The sequence below is a fragment of the Arachis duranensis genome, chromosome 3, assembly GCF_000817695.3.
Source record: "Arachis duranensis cultivar V14167 chromosome 3, aradu.V14167.gnm2.J7QH, whole genome shotgun sequence".
NCBI lineage: Eukaryota > Viridiplantae > Streptophyta > Magnoliopsida > Fabales > Fabaceae > Arachis > Arachis duranensis.
Window position 1 is genome coordinate 131,073,905 of NC_029774.3, and position 26,992 is coordinate 131,100,896.

Sequence of the window (26,992 nt, forward strand, 5' to 3'; positions counted from 1 at the left end):
TTAACATTAGTTAAAATCATTAATTTTTGATCTATTAATTTTGATAACTTAATTATTTCTTCTCTTAAATCTTCTAATTTACTTTTTTCCATTAGGTAACGCTTTTCTTTGTGAAGAGTTACACTTTTAAATTTAAAAGTGTAACTCTAGCCACCACTAGTTACCATAGACATAGCCACCAGAGACCTAGCTTATATATATATATATGTATAGGGAGTCACTCACATAAAAACTCTTAAAACGTCTTTTTTTAAATATATTTTTTAATAATTAAAATTTAATCTATATAATCGATCAAATTGTATTATTTTTGTCAAAATTAGATCAAACAAACTAATTTGACCAAAAAATCGATAAATTAAATCTTGAATCGATTTAAATTAATATTTTTTTATATAAAATGACTATAATATTTTTATTATAAAAAAGACTAAAATATTCTTATTATATATATTAATTTTAAAAATTCTAAATTCTAATTCAATGATGGCACATAGAGAAGAGAAAGATTAGGATTTAGAGTTTTTAAAATATATAATAGAAATATTTTAAATCATTTTCTATAATAGGAGTATTATAGTCATTTTTATAAAAATATTAACTTAAATTGGTTCAATATTTAGTTTATCGATTTTTCGGTCAAACCGATTTATTTCATCTAATTTTGACAAAAATAACACAGTTTGATCAATTATATAGGTTGAATTATAATTATTATAAAAACATCTTTAAAAAAAAGCATTTTAAGCGTCTTTATGTGTGTAGTTCCCTTTAAGATATCCACTGATTTTTTGTGAACAAAAAGAACATTCATGGCTATGACTTTTTCTAGTTTCGAAAAAAATAATCATCATCTAGGTTTATTTAATAGGTTTAATGAATTATGAAAATGATACGGTCTCTCTTACAGATACCAAACCAGTATCACTTAAAAAGTTAATATTTAATGCAAGTTTTAATTTTAATTGAGCTTAATTACTGTAGAGGTAAAAAATGATACATAAAAAATATTTTATTAGAGTTATAGAATTCAAGAATTATATCTAAAATTTAGGCACATTCAACAAATTTTATTTTAATTTTTATCATTTTTTATTCAAATTACTTAAAAAAATGGAACTCAGTAAGAAATTTAAGCACACAACAACAGAAACCTTATTATATTCTTTTTCAATTTTTTGTCTAAATTAAACGTGCGATTCAAAAATTATGCCTGAAATCTAGGTTGTGAACAAAAAAATCATTATTGGCTATAACTTTTTTTAGCTTTCAAAAAAATAAGCATTATCTAGCTTTATTAATAGGTTTAATGAATTATGAAAATGATACTGTTTTTTGTTACTTATACTACATATCAGTATTACTTTAAAAATGATTTCTCATGCAAGTTTAATTTTAAATTAGTTTAGTAATGATATAGATCAAAAGTGATATTTAAAAAATATTTTATTATAGTTATAAAACTTAGAATTATGTATGAAATTTAGACGCATTCAAAAAATCTTATTTTGATTTTTATCCTTTTTTGTTTAAATTACTTAAAATATAAAAATAAAAAAATGAAATTCCGTATGAAATTCAAGCACATAATAGAAAATTTAATTTTGTTCTTTTTAATTTTTTATTTAAATTAAATTTAAAATCCAAAAATTAAACCTGAAATTTAGGAAAAGAACTTTATTTTTTTTTATATGTTGTCTTCTTATTTAAGATATCCATTGATTCTTTGTGAATAAGAAGAATATCCATAACTATGGATTCCTTTAACTTTCAAAGAAACAAGAATTCTCTTTCTACTGCTATCCGTTTCTTTAAGATTATTCTCAGAGAAAGCCTTGATGATGGATATCTTGTGAGAATTTTCTTCCCTTCCTATCCTCTTTTTATCTTTCACTGTTTTTATTTTACACATACAAAATTTTTTCATGTATACTTCTCGTGTTTCACTATTTTTGTCAAATTTTCTATGTGAGGTAACAATCACACACATGTATGGTTTCTTTTCTTACCAGCATAATATGCTCCTCAATATTTATGTTTTTTAGTTTTGAATTTTTTATTGTTATTTAGTTAGTTAGTTAGAGTAGTAACTGAATCAACAAAGCTACTGTTAGTGTTAGGGAAGGATAATTCTTAGAAGGTTGTTAAGAGGTTGAGTAATACAAATAGAGTGAGTCGAATCAAGTTTTGTTTATCTGGCCAATTTTGTGTTATGATTGTGAGTTTTGCTAAGTATGGTTACCAACAACAGTTTCATTGGCATTGCAGAAAATACCAAACAAGTTCTGTAGAAAATATGGTGGTGATATGCCAAATCCAGTGCAACTCCAGCCTCCAGATGGCACTGAATGGAGAATAGATTGGACTAATCGTGATGGTGAGATTTTGTTTGAAAAGGGTTGGAAAGAGTTTGCTACATTTTACACTTTGGAGAATGGTCATGTGTTGTGGTTTGAGTACAATGGAACTTCTAACATCAAAGTAAACATATTCGACATGAGTGCCCTCGAAATTGATTATCCTTCCAATGGCCGAATCGGGGATGACAACTCGGTTGAGATTTTGGATGAACCGCCGCCACGAAGGGGCCGGGGCCGGCCGAAGAAAAAAGTGATAGCAGAACCAAAGCAATCATGTGCTTCTACAAGCAAAATAATGAAAAGTGCCATCAAAACTAAAGATATAGATAAAAATCCCAATACACAAAACTTGAAGCTGCATGTCGAGAATGAAAAAGATGGTCAATCTGAAGAGACAGCAGATCTTAAGCTGCCAATAGTTCAACGTGCCATACCAGATATGGATGGTTGTTTCATAATCTCATCATTCTTTCATTTTTTGGATTCTACTTTTTTTTATTTTCTTTGTTGCTAAAATGCATAAATACCTTGTTTATGGTTATGGTACACATTTGAAGTTATTAGAGAAGCAAAGAAGTTCAAGTCGAAAAATCCTTCTTTTGCCATAAAGATTAAGCAAATGCACCAAACAGGATCACCAGCAGTAAGTTGATGCATCTGTGCAAACTTTGTATGTCATGCAAAATTGAGACTGTTGTGAACCATGATGAAATATTCTGATATGATTGCAGAATCTTCCAGTTTGTTTCTTCAGAATGTACTTCGAGAACACGAAGCAGTATGCAATTCTACGAGTTGGAAAGAAGCAGTGGCATGCAACATTGATCTATTATCCATATAGGAAGACTGCTCTTATCTCTAGTTGGCGCTTGTTCCTTGAAGAAAATAACTTAAAAGCCGGAGATGTTTGTATCTTTGAGCTCATTAACAGACAACGTCCAGATCTTCAGGTTCATATTCGTCGAAGCCATGATTAGCGAATGGCTTTGCTTACTTGTGTTGCAGATCAATGGAGTATGTTCAGGGATCAAGAGTTGTAACAGAGTCATAGTTTTCATCATACTAAATGGTTGCATTGCAGTGTTATCTCCTTACTACCATAACTAGAAATATATCAGTGATCCATGCATGTAGAATTATATATTGTTGGTAGTATAAGATGTTATTTGGACAAAGTACCTAATCAAAAGTTGCCCAACTACTTATTTTCAAAGCAATTTATGGTTTGGATCCTATTTCACTCATTCTCTCTCATTTATTATACTTGTCACTTTTTAGAAAGTTACTAATTATTTGCAGAGTTGCAGTAATTCCATACAAAATTCCAATGTAAATAACTTTTAATGGGTGTATAACTTTTTTTAATTCATTGTATTGGAATAATTGATAAATTGGTACAAGTTTATTATGTCATATTTAAACAAACCTAAAATAAAAGTTAATTTTGCTTACTTTATGTAAGATATAGGTATGAATATGTCCATAAGTTCTGTCAAATTTGTTGAGAATATGTCCCATTACAATACACAATCTTGTGTATGAAATACGATCCACAGGTACTTTTCTAATTTCTGATTTGTAGTGAGAACAACACTGCAACAATTAAGTGTGAAATGTGAACAAAAACATGAATCCATTGTCACAACTCTTAATGACTAACATAAATAAGCATTCATGACTAACATTCAAGTTTGATTTTAACAAAGTGGAGTGACACATTTTTTAACCAAATTTCTTGATACAAGAACTCCTGATACTCTAAAGAATGCCTAATTAAGCATCCCTTAGAAAAATATGAGCATCAAGTTCTGCACCTTCTCTGTAAACAAGCTCAAAGATACAAATGTCTCCGGCTTTCAAGTTATTTTCTCGAGCGAACGAGACCGAACCGGCGGACAAAATGGCAATTTTCCTAGTCGGATAATAGATCAATGTTACAGGCCACTGCTTCTCTCTGTTGCGTAGATTTACATACTTTGTTTTCTTAAAAGTGTTTTCTGAAGAAGACTGCTGGAATGCTCTGCATCACACATTATGTGTATATATATTTCATCACCATTGTTCAGAACAAAGTAACAGAATTTTTGCATGACATGAAATGTTTCTGACAGAGATAAATGTGTCAACTTACTGGTGAAGATCCAGATAGTTGAGTTTGCCTTATCTTGGTTAAGAAAGAGGGATTATTTGACTTGAACTTCCTTGCTTCTTGAACAACTTTACATGTGCACCATAAAAATTTGCATAAAAGTTACTTGTAGCTAAGTTCAAGCTTCAAACAACACAGTAATTTTTATTCATTTGAACGAAATTTAAACGCAGCCTAAGAACAATAAGATATTTATTGCATAGTTACATGAAATGCAATACGCCATAAGTCATAGTTACAAATTCACCAAATATTTATAGAAGGAGATGATACTTCTGCTGCTGCTTTCAATTTTTTCCTCAGTTGGCCTCGACCTCTTCGTGGCGGTTCATTCTCAACTTTAACCATGTTGTCATCATCAATGTGTTCCTTGGAAGGATAGTGTATTCCAGGGCACGTTTCACTACTTCAGTTTTGGCAGAACTTGTGAACATTATTAAACTATTCTTCCACTTTAACCCATGACAACAATAAAGAAGTTTCGTGACCTACAAATTTAACTCAACAGAATATATAAATTTAATTACAATTTTAGTCTTTATTATCTTATCTTTAGTTGTTCTTATCTTATCTTTATTTGTTTTTATCTTTCATAGCTCTATATATATTTAGTTTTACTTTATAATTTATAACACACTTCAATACAATATTCAATTAAGGATGCCTTCTCTTGGTGTGTTGGGTCACTTGATCAATCTTTTTGGTTTGACAATTGGAGTATTGAGGGCCCAATTGCTCAAGATGTCCCTTTTGTACATATATCTGACTCTGATTTAACTATTAGAGATGTTTGGAAAGATGGTCAATGGAATCTCCATGATATTTTCTCTATCATTCCAGAAGATGTCAAACAGCGTTTGAATGCTTATAATCCGGATTTGAATGCTGGAGAGAGTTCGGGTTGGTCGTGGGGTGTGGCATCTTCTAGACTCTACTCAGCTAGGAGTGGGTACAGTTGGCTAGCCAAAAGAAAGTTTGACTGGAATGAGCATGATAATTGGTTGTGGGTATGGCGTCTGCATATTCCTGAGAAGTATAAGTTCTTGATTTGGCTCAGTCTCCATAATGCTATTCCTACAGCAGAGTTTCATTTGGGTCGTGGTTTAACTTTATCTAGCACCTGTCATCGGTGTCAGAATGGTTCTGAATCCACTCTTCATTGTCTTCGGGAGTGCCCTAGTGCCAAGGAGGTCTGGACCCTTTTAGGCTTGTATTCAGATAACTCGAATTTACATGATTGGCTCTACAGAGGTGCAAGGAGTAGAGATGTTTTTCTTTTCTTTTCGACCATCTGGTGGATTTGGAGAAGCAGAAATCATGACTTATTTAATATAGATGATTCATGGAGTGCTAGTAAAGTGGTGAGTTTGATTCGTAGTTCAGTAAGGGAGTTTCACACTATTTTTGCTATGCATCAATCTCTGTCTCCTCCTTCACTTTGTTTGCATTGGGTTCCACCTCCAGTTCATTCTGTTAAATTGAATTGTGATGTTAGTTGGTTTGCTCCTTCTGGCTATGCTGGTTTTGGTTGTATTATTCGCACTGAAAAAGTCGAAGTGTGCAGTATTTTTTTTGCTGAATTGTATGCAATTTGGAGAGGTTTACTTCTTGCTTGGGAGAGTGGATTTCGTGAGGTTATTTGTGAAACAGACTGTTTAGAAGCTCTTTTCTTGGTAAACCAAAGAATGCTTAGTAAGGATATTCCGGAATGGGATTTGGCAAAGTATATTCAGGAGGTTATGAATTGGAATTGGAGAGTCTCTATTCTTTTAATTCAGAGGACTGCAAATAGTGTTGCAGATTGTATGGCTAAAGCAGCTGCTTCTGTCGCGGACATTCATTCGAATTGGAGCCAACCATGGAGTGAGCTTCAACATCTAATAGATTTAGATATGACCCTAGCCAATTAATTTGGTTTTGTCTCTTTTTTCTTTCTTTTCTATTTAGTCACAAAAAAAATACAATATTCAATTTAATCAATCAACAACTAATAAAAGTTTTTTTCTTTGTTTTTCTATTCTTTCACAATTTTATCAAACATTTTACTTGTACAAGGAGATGGTGTCTTTATGCTGCTTTCTCTGTTTTCCTCGGCCAGCCTAGTGGCGGCAGTTCATTCAAGATCTCAATCGAATCATCATCGCTGATGTGATCCAAGGAAGGATAGTCTATTTCAAGGCAAGTCATGTCAAAAATGTGTACTTCAATTTTAGAAGTTTTATTGTACTCAAACCACATCATATGGCCATGATCCAAAGAGTAATATGAAGCAAATTATTTCCAACCATTTTCAAATTGAATCGCACCATCACACTTAGACCAAATTATTCAAATTATTTTCAGATACACTGGATTTGGAACACCGTCACCGTATTTCATACTGAACTCTTTTGGAAACTTCTGCAATTCAAATGAAAGTATGAAACTAGTCTTAGTAATAAGCATAAATGAAGAAACCCTTACAAGGGAAAAATCACAAAGAGAAATGCATGCATTAAATAATATTATAAGTAAAGAGGATATGTAGTGAAGAAAATGCTTACGAGTTTCCATCTTCAAGGCTTTGTCTGAGAACAATCTTGAAGAAACAGATCACAGAAGAAGGAGAATGCTTGTTTCTTTGGAAACTAGAGGAAGCCATGGATATTCTTCTTGTTCACAGAAGTGATAAACCAAAAAGCGAAAGAAGATGACAGCCACAGAAGTGATAAACCAAAAACTATGTTTAAACTCTTAATTACAGGGGATTAAAATGATAGTGGTAGTTAAAAATGGTTTTATCTTTAATGTATCAATAAGGTTCTTAAATTTGGAAAAGACTCAAAAATTATTTTAAAAGAATTCTTAACCTCTTCAATTGTTATAAATTTTATTTGATAAATAAAAAAAATTCTCTCCAAATAGAAAGCACAAATTTAGTATATATTAGTATTCTAAAAAAAATCTTACAAATATTGAAATTATAATTATTTTATATTTTATTAATCTTCAATCTTTTTTATGATATACTATTTTACTGCGTTCATGGATTAGATTCATAGGTAAATTACAATTTTGAATCAAATCCATGAAAAATTCTGCCTCATTTTTTTATCCTTATACCAAACACAACGAACCTTGTCTTTCACTTTGAGAAGATATCAATGCAACCATGAAGAGACAAAACAAGAAATAAAATCAAAACACTCAGTTCATACATATATATAACTGGTCCAAACCAAAAAGGATTGGATACGGTAGAAGTTTGATTCAACAAAAAAGAAAAAAAAAGGTGATACATTCTTCACGAAATTAACTTTATTTAAGAATTATGAGCTCTTAGTTCTTGGAGTTATAATACATTAGTCTAGCATTGGGCTCTACAAATATGAACATCAAACAGATCTTTTTTATTGACGAGCTCAAAAACACAAACATCTCCAGCTTCTAATTTACTGGCTCTAGCAAAAGAGTTCCAACCAGCCAAAATAAAAGTGTTTTTCGATGACGGATTGTAGATTATCGTAGCAGGCCACGACTTCTTTCCGAATTGTAACTTTACATCCTGCTGATTCTTTTTAAAATACTTTCTGTAGAAGATAGCTGATAAACACCGCATCACATCCCATTTTTGAATCAGTATGGTCAAAAATAGTTATAAACTTACAATTTGTAAAACTAAGTATAAACTAGCACTCAGAAGTTTGCATGGCATATTATGTTTTGTCATCGATAAAATATATCGAAATAAACTTACAGGACTTGATCTCTTTGGATCACTGTCTCTTATCTTGACCATAAAAGAGGATTCTGTGAGTTGAGCTCCTTAACTTCTTTGAAGAGCTGAATTCCATGAGTCACTGGTTTGAAAAGTGATTCTGATACCATAACAGAATTGTAAAAAATTAGCATGAATTTTACTTGTGGAGAATTTTGGATACAAGTTATATCTATAGGGTTGGAGACCAACACAAATTTTAGCATAAGATTAGTTTGTACAACAAATTGTGGTTACATTAAGGACCAAATACATAGTCACTGCATTCATAAGCTAACTACATTTTTAGCCAAAACTAACAATAATTTTCTTGAGATTGGAATTCTGCTACTATAAATGTTTCAAGGAAGGGAAGAATTAAAGATTTTAAAATGGATTCCAAGTCAAACACGGGGTCAATTAATTTTTAATATAATTTTTTTTACGAGGATAATGCTAAATTTTATTCCATTTTTAAAGTTAATTATGTTTTCAATATTGTACTCATATCTTAATTTTTTACAGAATAACACGGCTTAAGAATTCCTAAACATCAAGCACCGGATATTTTCTATTGATGAGCTTAAACAAACAAACATCTCCGGCTTGTAATTTACTGGCTCGAGCAAAAAGGTTCCAACCAGCAGAGATAAAGGCATCACATGATGATGGCCTACAAATCAACTTAGCAGGGAACAACTTCTTTCCAAATCTTATATTTGCATTTTGGGGGTTATTTTCAAAATACTTTCTGAAGAATTTAGTTGGAAAGTACTGCAGCACATCATATTTATGTCATCATGGTTAGAAATAAGTAACAAAGTTTGGAAGAATGATAGCACATGGAAGTTCACATGATACATAATTTTCAACATGGATATATGTATTAACCTATACTTACACATGGTGCTCTCGATTGTGACCGTTGCGTTATCTTGATGATGAAAGAGGGCTTTTCCCACTTAAACTTCTTAGCTTCTTTCAGAGATTCAGGTCTTGTAGGACAGGGCCTAACAGAAGATAAAGAATCTTTTCCTCTATTCCTTTTGCCTTGTACATATGAAACAAAGAATCAGAAACTATCACTATAATGTACACTATAATGTACAAAAAGCAGTTGCAAGTTGTAACTTAAAAACAACGGTTGAATCCACAAAAGAAAAGGATGATCTAATTGTGAGACACATACCATTAGAATCTTGATTGACAGAGACTGGCATCTCATGGTTTTTTTCTTTGGATTTAATATTGTGCAAACTGAGGCTTCTTTCCAAATCCCTGATTTGTGTGTCATTTTTCAACTGTCTACCTTTAGAAGCAGATGACACTAGTGCTCTCAGTTTTTTTCTCAGTTGGCCCTGGACATCTCTTGGCAATTGTTCATACAATCTTTTCTTCTGTCGTCCCTGGTTAAGTCTCATGTTTTGGGTGTTAGAACTGCTATCCACATCTCTAGTTTTTGGTTCTTCTGGCCTTTTCACCGGCTGCTGCTGACCCCTGCGTGGCAGCTGCTCTTTGATTTGATCATTGGCAGGATACTCTATTTGGAGGCAACTCATGTCAAATATGTGTACTTTAATGTGAGAAGTTCTAATATTATACTTAAACCATAACAAATAGCCATGATCAAGAGAGTAATATGCAACAAACTCTTTCCAACCCTTTTTAAACAAAATTTCACCATCATGATTAGTCCAATCTACTCTCCATTCAATATCATCTGGAGGGTTAAGATACAATGAGTTTGATAGGCCAGAACCATATTTTTCAGTGAACGTTATTGGTAATTTCTGCAATGTTATGAACCTGGTGTTAGCAACCATAATAACAATAAGGTGACAAACATTGGTATGTCTTCACCAAGATGTTGACATGTATTATGTTAAATAGTTTAGTCAAATATATCAAACTATTTAACGATTTTCGGTTATCATCTTCTTATAATAATAACATTAAACTCCCAATTCATCCTTCACTGATAATTATAAATAGTGCAGTAAAATAGTCCAAACATATTAGTCCTAAATTTTGTATGTAGGTAAAGATTAATTTTTTACCTATTTTAAAGGAGAGACTAATTTCAAATTTTGAGGGGCTATTTTACAGCATTATTTGCATAGTTAGAGACTAGGAGTGAAATAAAAAAAATGTTAAAGGACGGAATTGTCCAACATAAAAATTGATAGGGATCAAATCAGTAATAACAAATCAGAACTCATGCATAACGAAAAATGATGATGAATATAATAATTTTTTAAATCACCCCAATATGTCTTATGATATTTCCTAATCTTGATTAGTAAAAGTGTTACTTAGATCATTTTTCATTAATAATAATGTAGATTTAATCGTAATTAATTTTGTAGTAAAAATATATATGGAGTACATAAAATATAACGACTAACAAATATGTTTTTAGGTTTTCATTTATCTTATGTATTTTTTATTTTTTATGTATTTCTGCTACAAAATTAATTATAATTAAGCCTACATTATTGTAAATAGAAAATGATCTAGATAACAAGAAGAAGGAGTTTACTATTATTATATGTGCAGCTAAGAAGCCATGCATGTGTGTTGTTCTATGAAAAAAATGTTTATAAACGAAAAAAATTATATATATGGAGGAATAAAGAGAGAAATTTTTTGTTAACTAAACAATATCTCAAAAGATAAACAGATTAAGAAAAAAATAAAAGAAGAGATGGAAAAGACGAGAAAATGCTTACAAAGACTTCATCTTAAAGATCTTGTTTGAGAATAATCTTAAAAAAATAAATCACAGTAGAAGTAGAAATAGAAGGAAAGTACTTGTTTTGTTGACAGCTAGAAGAAGCCATAGCAAATGGATGATGGATGGATTTAACTATTGTTGAGACTCAGAATCTTTCTCACCCAGTATTCCTTAAATAACCTTATTTTGGAATAACAATTAAATTAAAAAAATAACAAGTGAGTACTAAAATAAGTTATATATATTTTACTTTATTTTTAATATAAAATTTATATTTTCATATGTATTATATATGTATAAATAATTTTAATATATATTTGATATAATTTAATAAATTAAAGAAAAAGTTAGGACTGATTCCTTCATAATTGATTGCAGAGTTATATAACGTTAATTGATGATGGTGTTATTAGAAAAATAAAAAAAAAATAGTTAAAATTTATTTTATAACTATTTTTGTCTAATTTTTCTCTTTGCTATCAAATATTTTTGAAATGATAATATGAAATGTGGTTAGACAAACTAAACAAAAGGAGAAGGTGCATAATGAAATAGCACGATAAATGTTAGTACATAGAATAAAAGGTGAATACTAATAATCAATTGAGTTAAGTTAGACTTGATTTGATAAAATTTTTATCTTTTAAAAGTAATTTATAAAAATTAGTTTTAAATATAATTTTTTAAAAATGGTAGTATTTATATTTAATAAATTAAAAATAATTTTTAATAAACATAAGTAATAACAAGTGGGTCTGGTAAAATAATTTTTAAAATTTAAAAATATTATAATAAATATTAATGTATGAATTAAATTTAAATATTAATTAATATATGAAATTATACTAATTTTTTTAATTTTGATAAATATAAGTAAATTTTAAATTTTTTTAAATGCTTTTAAAAGTACTTTAAACTTTTAAAAATTACAAATACACTCACATAATTTTTTTTATTTACTAAATATAAAATAAAGTGCTTATACTTTTATACCTTTTTGAAAAATTTTACTAAACCAAATCTTAGTGTGTTTGATAATAGATTATTACTTATGAAGATATCGAAAAATAAAGACAGACAAAGATGTTAGATAATTAAATCAAGAATATTTTAAGAAAAATATAAATATAACATCCTAGAATATTGAAAAAATTCAAAATCAAATTGAATTGAAATTGAAACCAAGTTGTATCTTAAATTAGAAGGTGGTAGAAACGGACAAGAATCCAAGTTATTTTTCTAGTGCAAGACAACACAATATTTATGAAGAGAGAGGAATCATGATTGAAAGCTTCACGTTGATGACTAAATCTAAAGGATTTGAAGCAAATTTGAATAAATAACTTGATTAGTAAAAGTTTTTACTAACTTCATGAAATATTACAACTGTACTTAGTTATTATAAAAACAACAATGTTAGGAACCAACTCTATATAAGCCAAGAATCAGCCAATTAGTAAACTAGAGGCACCGATAACTTTAACCGGATGTTGCTATTGATAGGCACACAGATGTTTCTTTTTCTTGTAAATTGGATGGTTTTTGATATGATTTATATGTTTCATGTGTTACGCATTAATAAAACATAATTAATTATGGAACTAACTAATTAATGATCAAAGGATCTGTTCCGTGATTTTCTCCTATCACTAGCGTATCTTCCCTCATGTTTTGAATGTGGTCAACAATAATTTAAAAAACAAATTAAATTATAAATTAATAAAACTAATTATAATTAATTATGTTGTTCCATTCTTGGCTGATTATTAGTTAGTTCTATATACTTTTCCTTATAAAAATTATTATTTTATTATAAAACTTTGCCCGTATAAAGGCTTGAACACATTTACTTTAATCATATCTCTATATGAATGAAAATACATTGAGTTGTTAGAAATTCTCTTCTCCTATGTCAGTGTGCTGGTGAATTTGAGAGATGAAAAATGATAGTATTATTTAAGTGAGTGAGTGGTCCTAAGACTAATAAAGTGTGGGTATTATACTTATATTTAGTATCGGTTAATCCAGAGCCAAGTATTTGAGAGTTTGTGAAGTGTAAGAGAGTTCTCACATAATTATTTGTTCATGGAATCAGTATAGCAAACACTTTTAATGTTGTGTGGTTTAGTCCCAAATTAGATGAAAAACGTGATTACTAAGAGACTTTGATGTCTACTCATTTGAATGCTTATATCCTGTAAAACTTCATTGAATTGGGCTTGCGAGAAGGAGTTGATGCTACCCAATAGAAAAAAAAATCAATTGGCATTGTCTCAAATTTACCAAAGTGTATATTATACAGTATTGGCAAAATAGCAAATGCCAAAAGTGCAAAAGAAGTATAAAACAGGTTAAAACTGTCATACAAATGCATAGATAAAGTTCAAAAAGCAAAGTTACCATCTTTAAAAAGAGAATATAAAAGGTACTAGATGTCTAACTCAAAAACTGTTAAGCAATATTCCCAGTAGCAAAGTGGTGAAAAAAATTTTTTACACTATGCTGAAGTATGGTCATATGGCGACTACAATATTAGAGTCCCACGATATGGATACTATGATGATTACAGAGTTGTAAGAAACTATGGAAAGTCATATTAGCATAATATTAGAGAAGTTAGAAAAATCAATTGAAGAAGTCCTGAAAAGACGAGTGAATTTAAACAATGGTGCAGAATCAAACTGTACCCAAGAAGGACGAGACCGTACTTTCAATTTTTAAAGTAGATGTAGAGAAAGTTCCAGACATAGAGGTCATGATAATCACAGGAATGGAAGTTATAGTAATTTTACATCATCTAATCAAGAAAGAGATGGAATAAATTTCAGGTTTGTCAACCAAATAAGAAGTCGAGGCAATTTTTATCAAGAACGAACTAATTTCAACTGCTTTCATTGTGAAAATATGGACATAAAATGGTAGACTGCAAAATCAAAATAATGAATAATAATCAAGCACACGTTGCAAAAAATTAACATCAAAATATTGATGATAATCCGCATATTCAAACTTTATTTTTTACATGTGACTCATATGCTGAAGATAAAAATATATGATACTTGGATAATGATTGTAGTAATCATATATCTGGTAGAAAATTTTCTATTGAAGTTTGGTAATAGTACAAAGATCCTTATTGAAGGAAAAGAACAAATACCAATTAGATTGAATGATTATTCTCTGAATTATATTTTTGATGTTTTCTATACTCCTGAACTTGATTACAATTTATTGAGTACGGGGCAGTTATTTGAGAACGGATATAAAATAATTCATTAAAAGATTAAAAGATTTCAAGAAGAAATATACTATCTCTCCAATGTTTTGAGTGTATTTCTTAAATCTTTTGGGTGTATTTCTATAACCGTTTGGATGTATTTCTGTAATCATTTCAGTAACAGTTTGGGTGTATTTCTGTAATTGTTTGGGATATTTTTGTAATCGTTTGGGTGTATTTCTGTAATCATTTGGGTGTATTTTTGAAATTTCATTATCTTCAAAACAATTTCAAAACTTGATTTCATAAATCATGAAAATCGAAAAAAAAACGAAACAAGAAGGAGATCTAACAAATTTGGCAAGAAATTCGAAAAAAAGAAACAAATCTTTTGAAAAATGAAAGTTATATATTTGCGCGTTAATTGATTTGAATTGATTTAAAAGTCTATTAAAGAGGTATGTAACATAAGCAGCGCGTAGTGGGTTTTGTTTTTTTTAGACTTATAAAGCTTGTAAGCACAAAACATTTATATATAGAGATTAATCCTAAATATAAAATTAGAATTGGAAATTAAGTTGCACCCTAAATTAGATAATAAAAATAGTAAGAATGTAAGTTATTTTTTTAATGCAAGACAATATAATATTTATGAAGAAGGATGAAATATGAATTGAAAGTTTCAAGTTAATAGTTAAATTTAAAAAATTTATAGTAAATTTGAATAAAAAATTTGACTAATCAAAATTTTTATTAAATTTATAAAATATTACAAATACAATATGAATAAAAATATATTGAATTATTAAAAATTCTCTTATTCTTTGTGAATATATTGGTGATTTAAAAAATAATATAATAATATTATTTAAGTGAGTGAGTAATCTGAGAGTAATAATAAAATTGGATATTATACTTAAAAAAATGATATAGGATAGAATATGTGTAAGTACATTATAAATTTGTGGATTAGCTTTTATTCTATTTTGTTTATTGTTTTGTGTTTTGTGTTTTCTATTTTTATTTTTTATAACATGTTCCATTTATAATTGTGTTGAATTTTTACTTAAAAAAAATTAGAGAAATTAATTATATTTTATCATTAGTTAATTGATAATATGAAATATGTCATTAACTAACCTTATTTGGAAAAAAATGGAACTTAATTAGGAGGGTTTGATCATCAGATAAAAATTATAAGATCAATTTGATTATTTTCTCTATCTATAAACCAAATTGATTATTAGATAAAAGTTGGAAACTAGTTTAATTATTATTCAATTTAGTTACCAATTTAAAATATTTTATGCTATTAAATTTTAATATTATGTTTAATAACTTACAATTAGAATAATCAAATTTTAACTGCTTTGTTAAAGTATAAATTGATTATTATCGTATATTGTTGATTCGTAATTTTAGTTAAGAATTACAAAACTCACGTCATTATATATCTCTTTCATTTAGACAAATTCTTTCATATATATTTACAAATAAAAAATTTAAATAATTAATTTACACTTTATATGATCAAACCAAACATATCATTAACAATATTATAATTCATAACATACCTGAGCTATATGAATATTCAACTTATTATGGGTAGCAAAACAATAGAGTTATGCAAGTTGCAAAATTAAGTGATTAACTGAAAAAAAAAATACTAAATTAATAAGTCCTCAACTTTATGCATGTAAATAATTATATAATGAATTTACATTTTAATAAAAAGATTAAAATTTATTTATTCTAATTACGATTTATTGCAACATAATTAAAATTTAATAGCATAAAATATTTTTTTTTTCAAATTAGTTGCTAATAAGGATAACAATTAAATTGATCTTATAATTTTTACCTAATGATAAAATTGGCAAATTGATTAAAACCCATATTTTCTACAAGTTAGCTTGCTTAATGGGCAATGGCATGACATAATGTCAAATAACGTTCTACGTCACTCAAAAAAAAATAACTTTTAAAACTTTTTAAACGGATGCATAATGTCAAATAACCTTCTACGTCAACTTTTTATCAAGATATAAAAATTATCTTGATTTATGGTTTAATTAAAACTGAAAACAAGTTAGTTTAAAATTGAGAAATCAATTAATTGTTATTTGATTATTTCACGTTCTTTATCATATACTTGGACAATTGTTGGATAGTACAACTATCTTGAATCAAATAAAAGATTAAAATTGAGTGTATTTAACTTAATAACAAAAATTAATTCATAAAATAAAAAAATTATCTTAACACATTCATTTAAAACGGTTACCTTTCTAATATATTATACGAATTATTATAATTTAAGTTACCTTTCTAATATATTTTACGAATTATTATAATTTAAATAGTATTTATATTTTTGTTTTGTTTTTTTTTTTTACAAATTGCAATGAAAGGATATTATTTACACAAGAATAACAAATAAGGGCAAAATTTTAAGAAACTAGATTTTTTTTTTGAACGAACATAATATATCTATGAGAAAAACTAAACTAAACCCAGTGATATCCCTAATAAATAGTAGAAAAAAATGTAGTTTAATTATAAACTGGAGCTTGTTATTTATTTACTTCTGACCCCTTTTTTAAATTATTTTATTCATTTATGTTAACTCACAAAAAAATAAAAAATAAAAAAATACAAACGGGTCAAAATGCATGTCGTCAAAATCCGTTGTTCTTATAGTAATCCCAAATTCCAAGGTACCGTCACAAATAATAATAATAATAATAATAATAATAATAATATATATGCTAAATGACAAATAAGGGAATCTGGGAACTAACAGAAAAATTGAAAAGAGAGATGCATGCTTTGGAAATTGGAACAAGTACAATCCAAGAAAGAAAAGAAAGAAAAAATAAATATGTGGTCTACATGCACTGGTTTATTATGGCACCTGTATTATTCTGCAATACTTAACTACAAGAACCCGAACACTCTATCAAGGGAATGGCAACGATCTTTTTTAAATTTGTGCGTGGAGTAAATTGTAAAATTAGTCTTTTGAAAGATTATTTGTCTTTTAAAATGTTCTTTGAAAATTTTTTTAATTAAATTTATTTTTTAAAATTAATTTTTTTTAGAGTTCATCTATCATGTATTTTAGAGGCACATATTAAAATTATAAAACAAAAAAGTTCTTTTTGAAAAATATAAAAAATTTAAGAAAAAATTATAAATTGATCTCTAATTTTTTTATTAGCAGATATTTAAGTCTTTGAAGATTTAAAAATATATTTAAGTTTTTGACATCTTTAAAATTTAAACATATTGATTTCTGAGTTTAATTTGTTTCATTTTAAAAACTTTTTATATGTACGTTGTATCAATTAGGTCAGTACAATAGAATTTATATTTGATTTTTTCGTTGGGTATGACAGATCCAAATGAATATAAGAGATCGATATATCCAAACTTTGAAAATAATAGAGACTTAAATGTATTTTTAAATTCTCGAAAACTTAAATGTTCGCGAATCAAAAGGTCAATGATCTATTTATCATTTTCTCATTTAAATTTTCAATACATTTAATTTATAGTCATTAAATAAAAATATTTAAAATTTTTTATTATTGATAAATTTATCATATCTCTTTAAGACATATTAGCTAAATCTTTTTTGTATGGGTGACCTGATTACTTTCTTCTATTGCTGTTATATCTTGTTATTTTTCTTTTGTAGTATATTAGCTAAATCTTTTTTGTATGGGTGACCTGATTACTTTCTTCTATTGCTGTTATATCTTGTTATTTTTCTTTTGTAGTGTATTACTTAATCATGATCATAATACATGCAGCAGGTTTAATTTGCATTTTGTTGATTGGATGTCACTAAAGCAATTTTTGTCTTGAGCCTTCGTTTTTGTCTCGAGGAATATTGGCCTATATCTTGTTATTTTTCTTCTGTTTTTTTTTTTAAACGATGGAACTGAATTTTTTCACACATAATAATAATAATAATAATAATAATAATAATAATAATAATAATAATAATAATAATACTTATTATTATTATTATTATTATTATTTATATGCTAAATTATAAATATCATTGATGATAGGAATCTAAGAAATTAACTAAAAAATTGAAAAATGAGACTTGTATATTTTAAAACAAGTAAGTAACACTGCATAAAAAATAATTGACCCGATAACTCCAAGAAAGAAAAGAAAGATAAAATAAATAAGTATGTGGTGGACATTATGCACTAGTTTATTATGGCACCTGTATTGTTGACTTGTTGTGCAATACTTAACTACACAACACTATAAAGAGAATGGCAACAATCTTTTCAAATTTGTTTATGTAAACTGCAAACACATTAATGACAACTTCTAAAATATATTTCCAAAATAAATTTACCAATTAAATTCTATAATCTAAATTTAATTTAATAAGTTGATTATTTACATGATATTTTAGACAATTAAAAATATTTTAAATATTTTGACGCGTAACATTATTTAAATATTGTAACTTAATTATTTATACTATACTTGATTATATATATTATTGAATGTTTATAATTAATTATGAGAGCATCTTTAATATTAGTTTTAATTTCATTTTATTTTTGGTCTTACAAAAATATTTTTGTGCAATGAGACTATATATCATAAATAGTGATTTAAAATTAAAAGTGAATTTTGATCTTCTAATATTTAATATTAGTTTAATTAAAATTTTATATTATTTTTATTTATTTCATCAATATAATTATATAAGTACCAAAATTTTATTGGTTCTTTATCAACGTGATACCATATTTCTAAAAGTAATATCGGTTTCATTTTATAAATCAACTCTAATGGAGATTTCAATTCAAAATTATATTTTCTAATTCATTTAAATAAACTTAATTAATTCTAAAATAGTTTTATTGTTTAAATTTAATATTAATATTATATTTCAATTTATTAAAATCAAATTCAATTTTTTCTTTCTAATTCAATAAAACAAACTTAATTATATAGTTGCTATTTTTATTTTAAAATTACCTAAACGTGTATCTTGATCCTTTAAAATCAAACTTAAATTTTAGTATTCTAAATTCATTAAATGACATTAATCCTAAAAGGTATTTTGACTTTTCAAGATTAATCTTAAATAAAATATTTTAATTTTTTATATTAAAATTAAATTTCTAATTTTTTAATGTATTTAAACAACATTAATACTAAAAAGACATTTTGTTTTTTTATTAATATTTAAATGAATATTTTAGAATTTTAAAGTTAATTTTTACAAGAGATAATTTATTTTTTTAAATTCAAATATAAATATGTAGTCTTTAAAATAATTAAATTCTAATCCTAAATATTTTGTTCTTTTTATAATTAAACTAATTTTAAAATTGAATTAAAGAGTAATTCACACATATAAAATAAATTCATATCAAAATTATAACAATATCCTAAATTGAATTGGGTTATATACATGTCTCATTTATAATTCTATATAAATTGAACTAATTAGTTCAAGTTACTATATTTACATATAAATCAAATTGATTTGCTTTACTACTGGTACAACATATACATAGTAAATCAAGTCAATTATATTTAAATTTACATAGAGTTGTAAACGAGACATACATATAACCCAATTCAATTTTAAGACATTGATATAATTTTATTCGATTTATTATGTATATGTTGTATCAATAGTAAATCGAATCATTCTAATTTAATAACACAAAATTTTAATTGTATATCAAATATTTTTTTCATCTTATAATTACCTAAAAATTAAGAATGGTGAAGCAGGTTGCTTCTCGTTAATATTTACCTATAGACAACAAAGCAAATTGATTTGACCCGTCAAAATAAAATAAATTTAAAATGTTAGTTTGTCTCATTTTATGGTGAGCCAACATATTAATATACTTAACTCTTTGTTTAAGAAAAAATATTAATTAAAAGTAATCTAATAAAAATTATAAAAAATACAAATTTAATCTTATTTGAACACAATTTTTTCATAATTTTCTAAATTTTCAATGTCAATAAAATTGATTATCATAATATGTATTCTCAAATTACTACAAATAATAAAAAATATTAATTTTAAATTAATTTTCAGCAACTAACAACTTTAAAATAATAACAATATTTATAATACAATATAACACAAACAAAAACATAGTTTTGTGATAAAAAATATTTATTTAAGAAACAAGACCACATACATGTGGAAGTGCTAAAAAAACTAATAAAAAATAGAAAATAAAATAAATAAAACGAATAATCGAAAAACAAGAAAAATGTGTGTTTGTAGATCATAATTTTATTTGTATGTGTATATATCACCAGTATTTTATCAAAAAGAAAAATTCTAATTTAATGATTGATTTATCTCGTTCAATTTTGATAACATTTCATAAGTTTGATGATGTGATTTGCTAAATTTTTTTAGTGTGACGAACATCAAATCTTAATTCATTTTATCTTTTTAACAATTTGTTTCGATTTGTTTTAACATCTTTATTAAAATTATATTTTAGTTATTTAAAATCAAATTTAATTTTAAACATCTTAATTCCATTAAATAACACCTATTCTAAAAGAACATTTTAGTCTTTTCAACATATATCCTAAATAGGATATTTTAAATGCCTTTTAAACACAAAAAAAGATTTCTTTATTTTGTTAATTAATCTTTAAATATATATTTTAAAATTAATCCTCAAAAGTGGTAATTTTATTATTCTAAATTTAAATATAATTTTTTTAATATTTAAAATAATCAAACAACTTTAATTTGAAAAGGACATTTGTGTATTTTAAAAATTAACTAAAAATATATGTTACTTTTTTAAAATTAAATTGTATTTTTAATTCAAATTAAATAATCTTAATTTTAAATGATATTTTAGTCTTTTAAAATTAATTGTAAAAAAATTCTTATTTTATTAGTTTTTTGTTTACCTTTTATGCTTTTATTATTATAATAGTTCAATATCAATTTCAAAATAAATAACCCAAAACAAAAATAATAAAAAAATTAATCCAAATAAATTTTAAATAAAAAATCATAAAATTATATTTTTTTCTTTAATTTATTACTGTCGCTACAATTTTTAATTTTAACCCACTACAATTTTAAATAAAAAAAATAATTCCAACTTAAAATGTGTTTGCGACAACAAAAAATAAAATGTGTTTTGATGACCCAATACTAAAATACTAATGGATTTAGCTCAAAATAAAACAAAAATTAATAAAAGAAAAAAATTTTCTCTTTTTTCGCATTTAAGAACTTTTAAAATTTTAAATGCAAACTTTCATTCTTTCTTTTAGTTACAGAATTTTAAAACTTCATTTATCTTTAAACCGTGTGCCTTCTTTCTTACTTCTCACATTTATTTATTTTTTATTATTATTATAATGCCTTATTCACTCAAAAATACTTGTAACAAAATTCAAATATATATACCGTTCTAAATTTATTCTATTCAAAATATTAACAAAAAAATATATTAAAAGTAATTTTTATTCATATAAAAGCAAGAACAGTATAATTCTTTTTAGAGCTTATTTATAATATGTTCTAAAGGCACATGTTAAAATTATAAAATAAAAACAATTATTAAAAATATAAAAAATTTAAAAGAAAATAATAAATCAATCTCTAATCTTTTAATTTACAAACATTTAAGTCTCTGAAAATTTAAAAATACATTTAAATTTTTGACTTCTTAAAAATTCTCTTACATGAAAATTCATATCAACTATGTCAGTATAATGAGAATCGCCTTTGATTTTTCTATTGGGTCTAACAGACCCAAATAAACATGAAGGATTGATATATCCAAATTTTAAAAAGAGTAAAAACTTAAATGTATTTTCAAATTCTTCAGAACTTAAATATTTGCAAATTAAAAAGTCAATGACCTATTTGTCTTTTTCTCATTTAAATTTTTAATGTATTTTTTTATAGTCATTAAATGAAAATATTTAAAATTTTTCACTAATAATAAACTTATTATGTATCTTTAGTATACATATTAGCTAAACTCTTTTTTTTATAGGGGAACCGACGAATTTTCTTTTAATGAATATTACATGATAAAATGAAAAAAAAATTGAAAAAAAAATTGCGTTCAATTTACCTTTTAAAATATACATAATATTGCATCCGTCTATTTTGCTTCAGTTTTTGAAGTATCACTTCTCTTCTTCAACCTTTTTTTTTTGTCTTAACTGTGGTATTCTCTGCAAAAATATTTTTTTTAGTAAAAAAAAATCCGTTTCTTAAGTTCCTTTGCTTTTATATATTTTCTAATTTTTGGCTTTTATATATTTTTAAATTTTTGGCTCTCCCCTTTGCTTTTGATGCTTCTTAAGAATTTATAGAACATAAAAAATATTTGACATGATTGTACTCCCATATCTTCCAGCTCATTTCTTTGTTTATTTAAAACTTTTTGACAGGTTAAGAAGTGGGCGCTGATGCTTTATACCTTCGTTCAATGGATAACTTCATTATTGATGTTCTTCTTCTCTTGCTATCATATCTTATTACTTTTCTTTTGTGTTGTAATACTTAATCATAATCATAATGCATGCAACAGTTTTTTTTTTTGGACATATTTAGGGCAATCATAATGCATGCAACAAGTTTTTTTTTGGACATATTTAGGGCTAAGCCCAAATCTTATCCGAACCCATAACCCAACCCGCCCAAACCCAAACCCCAATCTGATTTTCTCTCTCAAAGCTTTTAATTCTTGCACCAAGAGACAAGCTCCCATGGCCTCCACAGGTTAATTTGCATGTTTCTTGATTGTATGTTAATGTCACAGAAGCAATTTTGTAAGTCCAATAAAAAATCTTGACCCTTCGGTTTTGGTCTTGAGGAATATTGGGCTATATTGGCCAGACTTCTTCTATTTTTCTTCTAATTTTTCTGTTTTGTTTTTTGGTATCGGTAGAACTGATTTTTTTTTATACAGAATAATAAGTGCAAACTAAATTACAACCTAAATTAGATAATAGAAACTACAAGAATGGTTAAAAAAAAAAAGGAACTAAAAAAATGTATATTATTTTTTTAGTGCAAGACAACATAACATTCATGAAGAATGAAAAATCATAAATGAATTGAAAGTTTTAAGTTGATGACTAAACTTAAAGTAGTTAAAGCAAATTTGAATAAAAAATTTAACTAGTTAAAATTTCTACTAAATTCATGAAATATTACAAATTTTATATTAATAAAAATATATTAAATTATTAAAAATTCTCTTATTTTTTGTGAATGTGTTAGTGAATTTAAAAAATAAAAAATATAATAGTGTTATTTAAATAAATAAATAATTTAAAATTAATAGTATGGATATTATACTTAAAAAAATAGATATAAAATAGAGTATGTATAAGTATATTATAAATTCGTAATTTAGCTTTTATTCTATTTTGTTTATTGTTTTGTGTTTTATTTTATTTTTTATAACATCTTTCACTTATAATTGTGTTAAATTTTTACTTTAAAAAATATGAGAGTAATTAATTATATTTTATCATTAATTAATTGATAATATGAGATATGTCATTAACTAACCTTATTTGGCCAAAAAAAAATTGAACTTTAAATAGGAGGGTTTGATCATTATATAAAATTATAAGATTAATTTGATTATTTTCTCTATTTATAGATCAAATTGATTATTAGATAAAAGTTAGAAACTAATTTAATTATTATTCAATTTAATCACCAATTTAAAATATTTTATGCTATTAAATTTTAATATTATATTTAATAGCTTATAATTAGAATAATCAAGTTTTAACCGCTTTGTTGGAATAATTATTTTTTAAAAAAATGGGTGATTAACATATTTTTGTATTTAGTTAATAATTTTTTCCTCTTTTTAAGAGAGAGAGAGACAGAGAGATTATTTCAATTTTCTTACATTAGCCTTAATAACTTATATTAGTAGAGTATAAACTTGTCAGCCATGTAACTCCTCTTTGATTAATTAATAGGTTTTAATACTTGTAAAGGATAAAATAAAATATTATCACCCAACTGCTCCGATGCTTAGGCAACATACACGTTATTGTCTTCAAATTAGAGCCAGCAATCTCGTCGTCGAATCAGAAATTTTGAACTTCATATTATTACTTGCTGAATTATGTATTTATTATAAAGTCCATCAAATTTATACACTATTTAATAAGATTATAATTTTATTTAATTTTTAAAGAAAACTACATGGCAAACCAATTTTTAGATCAGCCGACATCAGCCAGCTTTCTTTTTATTATCAAAATTATTTTTTTCCTCTTATTATTTTAAAAAATTTAAAATTTAAGATTTAAAATTTAGGATCTAAAATATGAGTAACAAGAGTAATAACCTCAGAGAATAGCCAACAATAACAATGATGAGTGAAATTATAGTTGTGTTAAAAGTAATATTGGAAAAAAGAAAATTAAGAATGAAGTTGACTAGAATTGAGTATCAAAAATTGTTTTTCGAATTAGTTATTACTCTTTTTAAAAAATATTTATTAAAAAATTATATCTACTATAGACAATATGTATTGAAATATTAATTCCATGTAATGTGTTATGTGTCAAGATGATCTAAGTAATTAGGAGTTGGTTTTAGTACGATAATTAATTTATATGATTTTCTTGAACAACATAAATAATGGGTTATAAAATTTGTTTAATTTAAGTAAAATATACTATATTCTAAATTACTCACATAAATTTTAATATTAGAATAACTATCTGCACATTTAGTAAATTAAACATCTGAATATCTATTATTCACATTATTTAATATTTTCAATTATGGAACTATACTCTCTCTTTCTCTCTCTCTCTCTCTCTCTCTCTATATATATATATATATATATTTTGATACAATAGAATATGTAAGCGAATGAAAAACGACACTTAAATTATATTTATCTTCGTCATTATTTATTTTTAAAAAATATCATATCATTATATACTTTAAAATGTATTTATAAATAATTATAAAAATACAAATATATCCTTTTGATTATTGTAGTGAAAAAATTAAATAACTCTTTTTTATTGTTATGAGAAAAATACCTTTTTACAATAGAAAGATTAAAATCAAATAAAATCAATCTAATAATCTTATAAATGAACAAAAATTCAAAATCAAAGAAGTAGAGAATAAGTCCCCAATTATTGTATTTGAGAAAACAAATTCGTAATTGTTCAACATGGGCAATATAATTTATGTATTTGTTGTCATAAAAAAATGTTCTACCAAGCTAAATCCTAGAAACGTAACAACAACAACAACAACAAGGCAATCTTCATCGAGTTCTTCTCTATCTCTAAGTCCCCACATTTTCTCATAAGGTAATAGATAGAATGTTGAGAAGCTATTAATGTTAAGTTCCACCTTTATTCAACGTTCCCATATGGCAAAATTTCCTCAATTATTAGTTAGTATGGTTTAGCGTTTAACACCGCACAAATGCATATCATCACATTTTTATTACTAAGATAACTCTCACTTGTTTACAATGAGAAACACATTAAATTAAAGTACATATTATTGGAGATAGAAGCACATATTTTAACAAATGTAATTAAGTGGAGTCAAACTATAACAAATAAAATAAACAAATAAGACCACTACATATATATATATCCTCCTCATGGTACGTACTTAATTGCACTGCTTCATTCACCAAAAGCACACTTGAATCTGTAACGAACAAAATCGAACACTATAAGAAATTAGTATGCTGATGAAATAAATAAGAATATAAAGCAAAGCATTAGTACGTAGTGGGATTATGATTTGGTCCTTCTTGCAAAGGCATCTTGAATAGTTGGCAACTTTTTTACAGGTTTTGGAGGAGGATTTGAATTAGTAGGAGGTGGCCTTGTCACAGGGCACAGAACCTTTTGAATGCTTATGTTTTGGCTACTCATTATTTGGAATGTTATGAATGTTGATGATCGATGAAGCATAACAATATGAGAATCCTCTATTTATAGGGGGTGCTTCATTCATTAATTCCTTGTTCACAATAACCGAAATTACCAAGTCATTCATGCTAATCTACATAGAAATTTCTATCAATTTTTTTGTTCATATTACATTTCTCATTTTTACAAATTGAATTGTCTGATTTAGTTTGCGCGAAAAATATAGCTTGTGGCACAAGGATATATCCGCGGTTATATGAGTCGTCACACCCAAACCGTGGCAAAAACCCTCATGTAAAGTTCAGAAGAAATTTAAGCAATTGAAGTTTAATAAAATAAGTTCTAAAAAGCAAGGATTTCAACGTTCAATATTACTACTAATACGCGCTACGGACACGGGTAACTATAAATCTAATTAATTAATTAACAATTTCTGATCCTCTCCAATTTTTTTAACACTTAACAGAATATAATGTGATTTTTCATCTTTGATTCTCTAAGTGGAACCAGAAATAAATAAGAGAGAGAGTGTGATGAATGGTTATATATTAAACACTGCACACCATCCAATTTTTTTCACTGGAGAGGATCCACTCTCTTCTTCTATCTATGCGTTCCTCTCATATACAGATTACAAACCACTTTAATAAAGCCATTAAAAATATTTTTTTTAAAATATTTATATATGTCATATTATTATTAGACATCTTTGTTAAATTGGTTAATAATTTATTTTTTTAATAAATCAGAACAAAATTAATTTATTATAGCAACAATAATAAACCCAATTATCCGCATTATAATTATTAGATCCAATTTGATCCGATTAATTTATATAATCTAAACCGAA

General features: G+C 26.1%; 2 protein-coding genes and 1 long non-coding RNA gene across 4 annotated transcripts in view; 1 reads left to right on the top strand and 2 right to left on the bottom strand.

Moving 5' to 3' along the window:
- LOC107481644 (glycerol-3-phosphate acyltransferase 9) overlaps positions 1–26,992 on the top strand; it is a 51,820-nt gene that overhangs the window by 5,708 nt on the left and 19,120 nt on the right. The gene's annotated exons all lie outside the window — the stretch shown is intronic.
- Positions 7,995–10,074, bottom strand: LOC107481582 (B3 domain-containing protein At4g34400-like). Of its 2 annotated transcripts, XR_008007008.1 has the most exons (4): positions 9,435–10,074; positions 9,147–9,295; positions 8,246–8,366; positions 7,995–8,091 (listed from the first exon to the last, which is right to left on the bottom strand). XR_008007008.1 is itself a non-coding variant. In XM_021139427.2 (3 exons), the coding sequence occupies exons 1-3, from the start codon at positions 10,066–10,068 to the stop codon at positions 8,346–8,348; spliced, it is 804 nt and encodes a 267-aa protein (XP_020995086.1). In that variant the 5' UTR covers positions 10,069–10,074; the 3' UTR covers positions 8,103–8,345. The 2 variants fall into 2 exon arrangements, 1 of the variants encoding a protein (XP_020995086.1); XM_021139427.2 differs by lacking the exon at positions 7,995–8,091 and having other exon boundaries at positions 8,103–8,366.
- LOC107481581 (uncharacterized) lies at positions 25,683–26,219 on the bottom strand. The gene is made up of 2 exons (XR_001590613.3): positions 25,996–26,219; positions 25,683–25,915 (listed from the first exon to the last, which is right to left on the bottom strand). It is a non-coding gene; the product is annotated as an uncharacterized LOC107481581 (long non-coding RNA).

What these genes read in the sequence shown, in the direction of transcription:
- LOC107481582 (XM_021139427.2), bottom strand. Translation starts at nt 10,068, where the DNA reads ATGGTTGCTAACACCAGGTTCATAACATTGCAGAAATTACCAATAACG. An exon ending in TGTCAATCAAGATTCTAATG is followed by an intron (nt 9,296 to 9,434) that starts GTATGTGTCTCA and finishes CATATGTACAAG; the next exon opens with GCAAAAGGAATAGAGGAAAA. An exon ending in CACAATCGAGAGCACCATGT is followed by an intron (nt 8,367 to 9,146) that starts GTAAGTATAGGT and finishes TTATGGTATCAG; the next exon opens with AATCACTTTTCAAACCAGTG.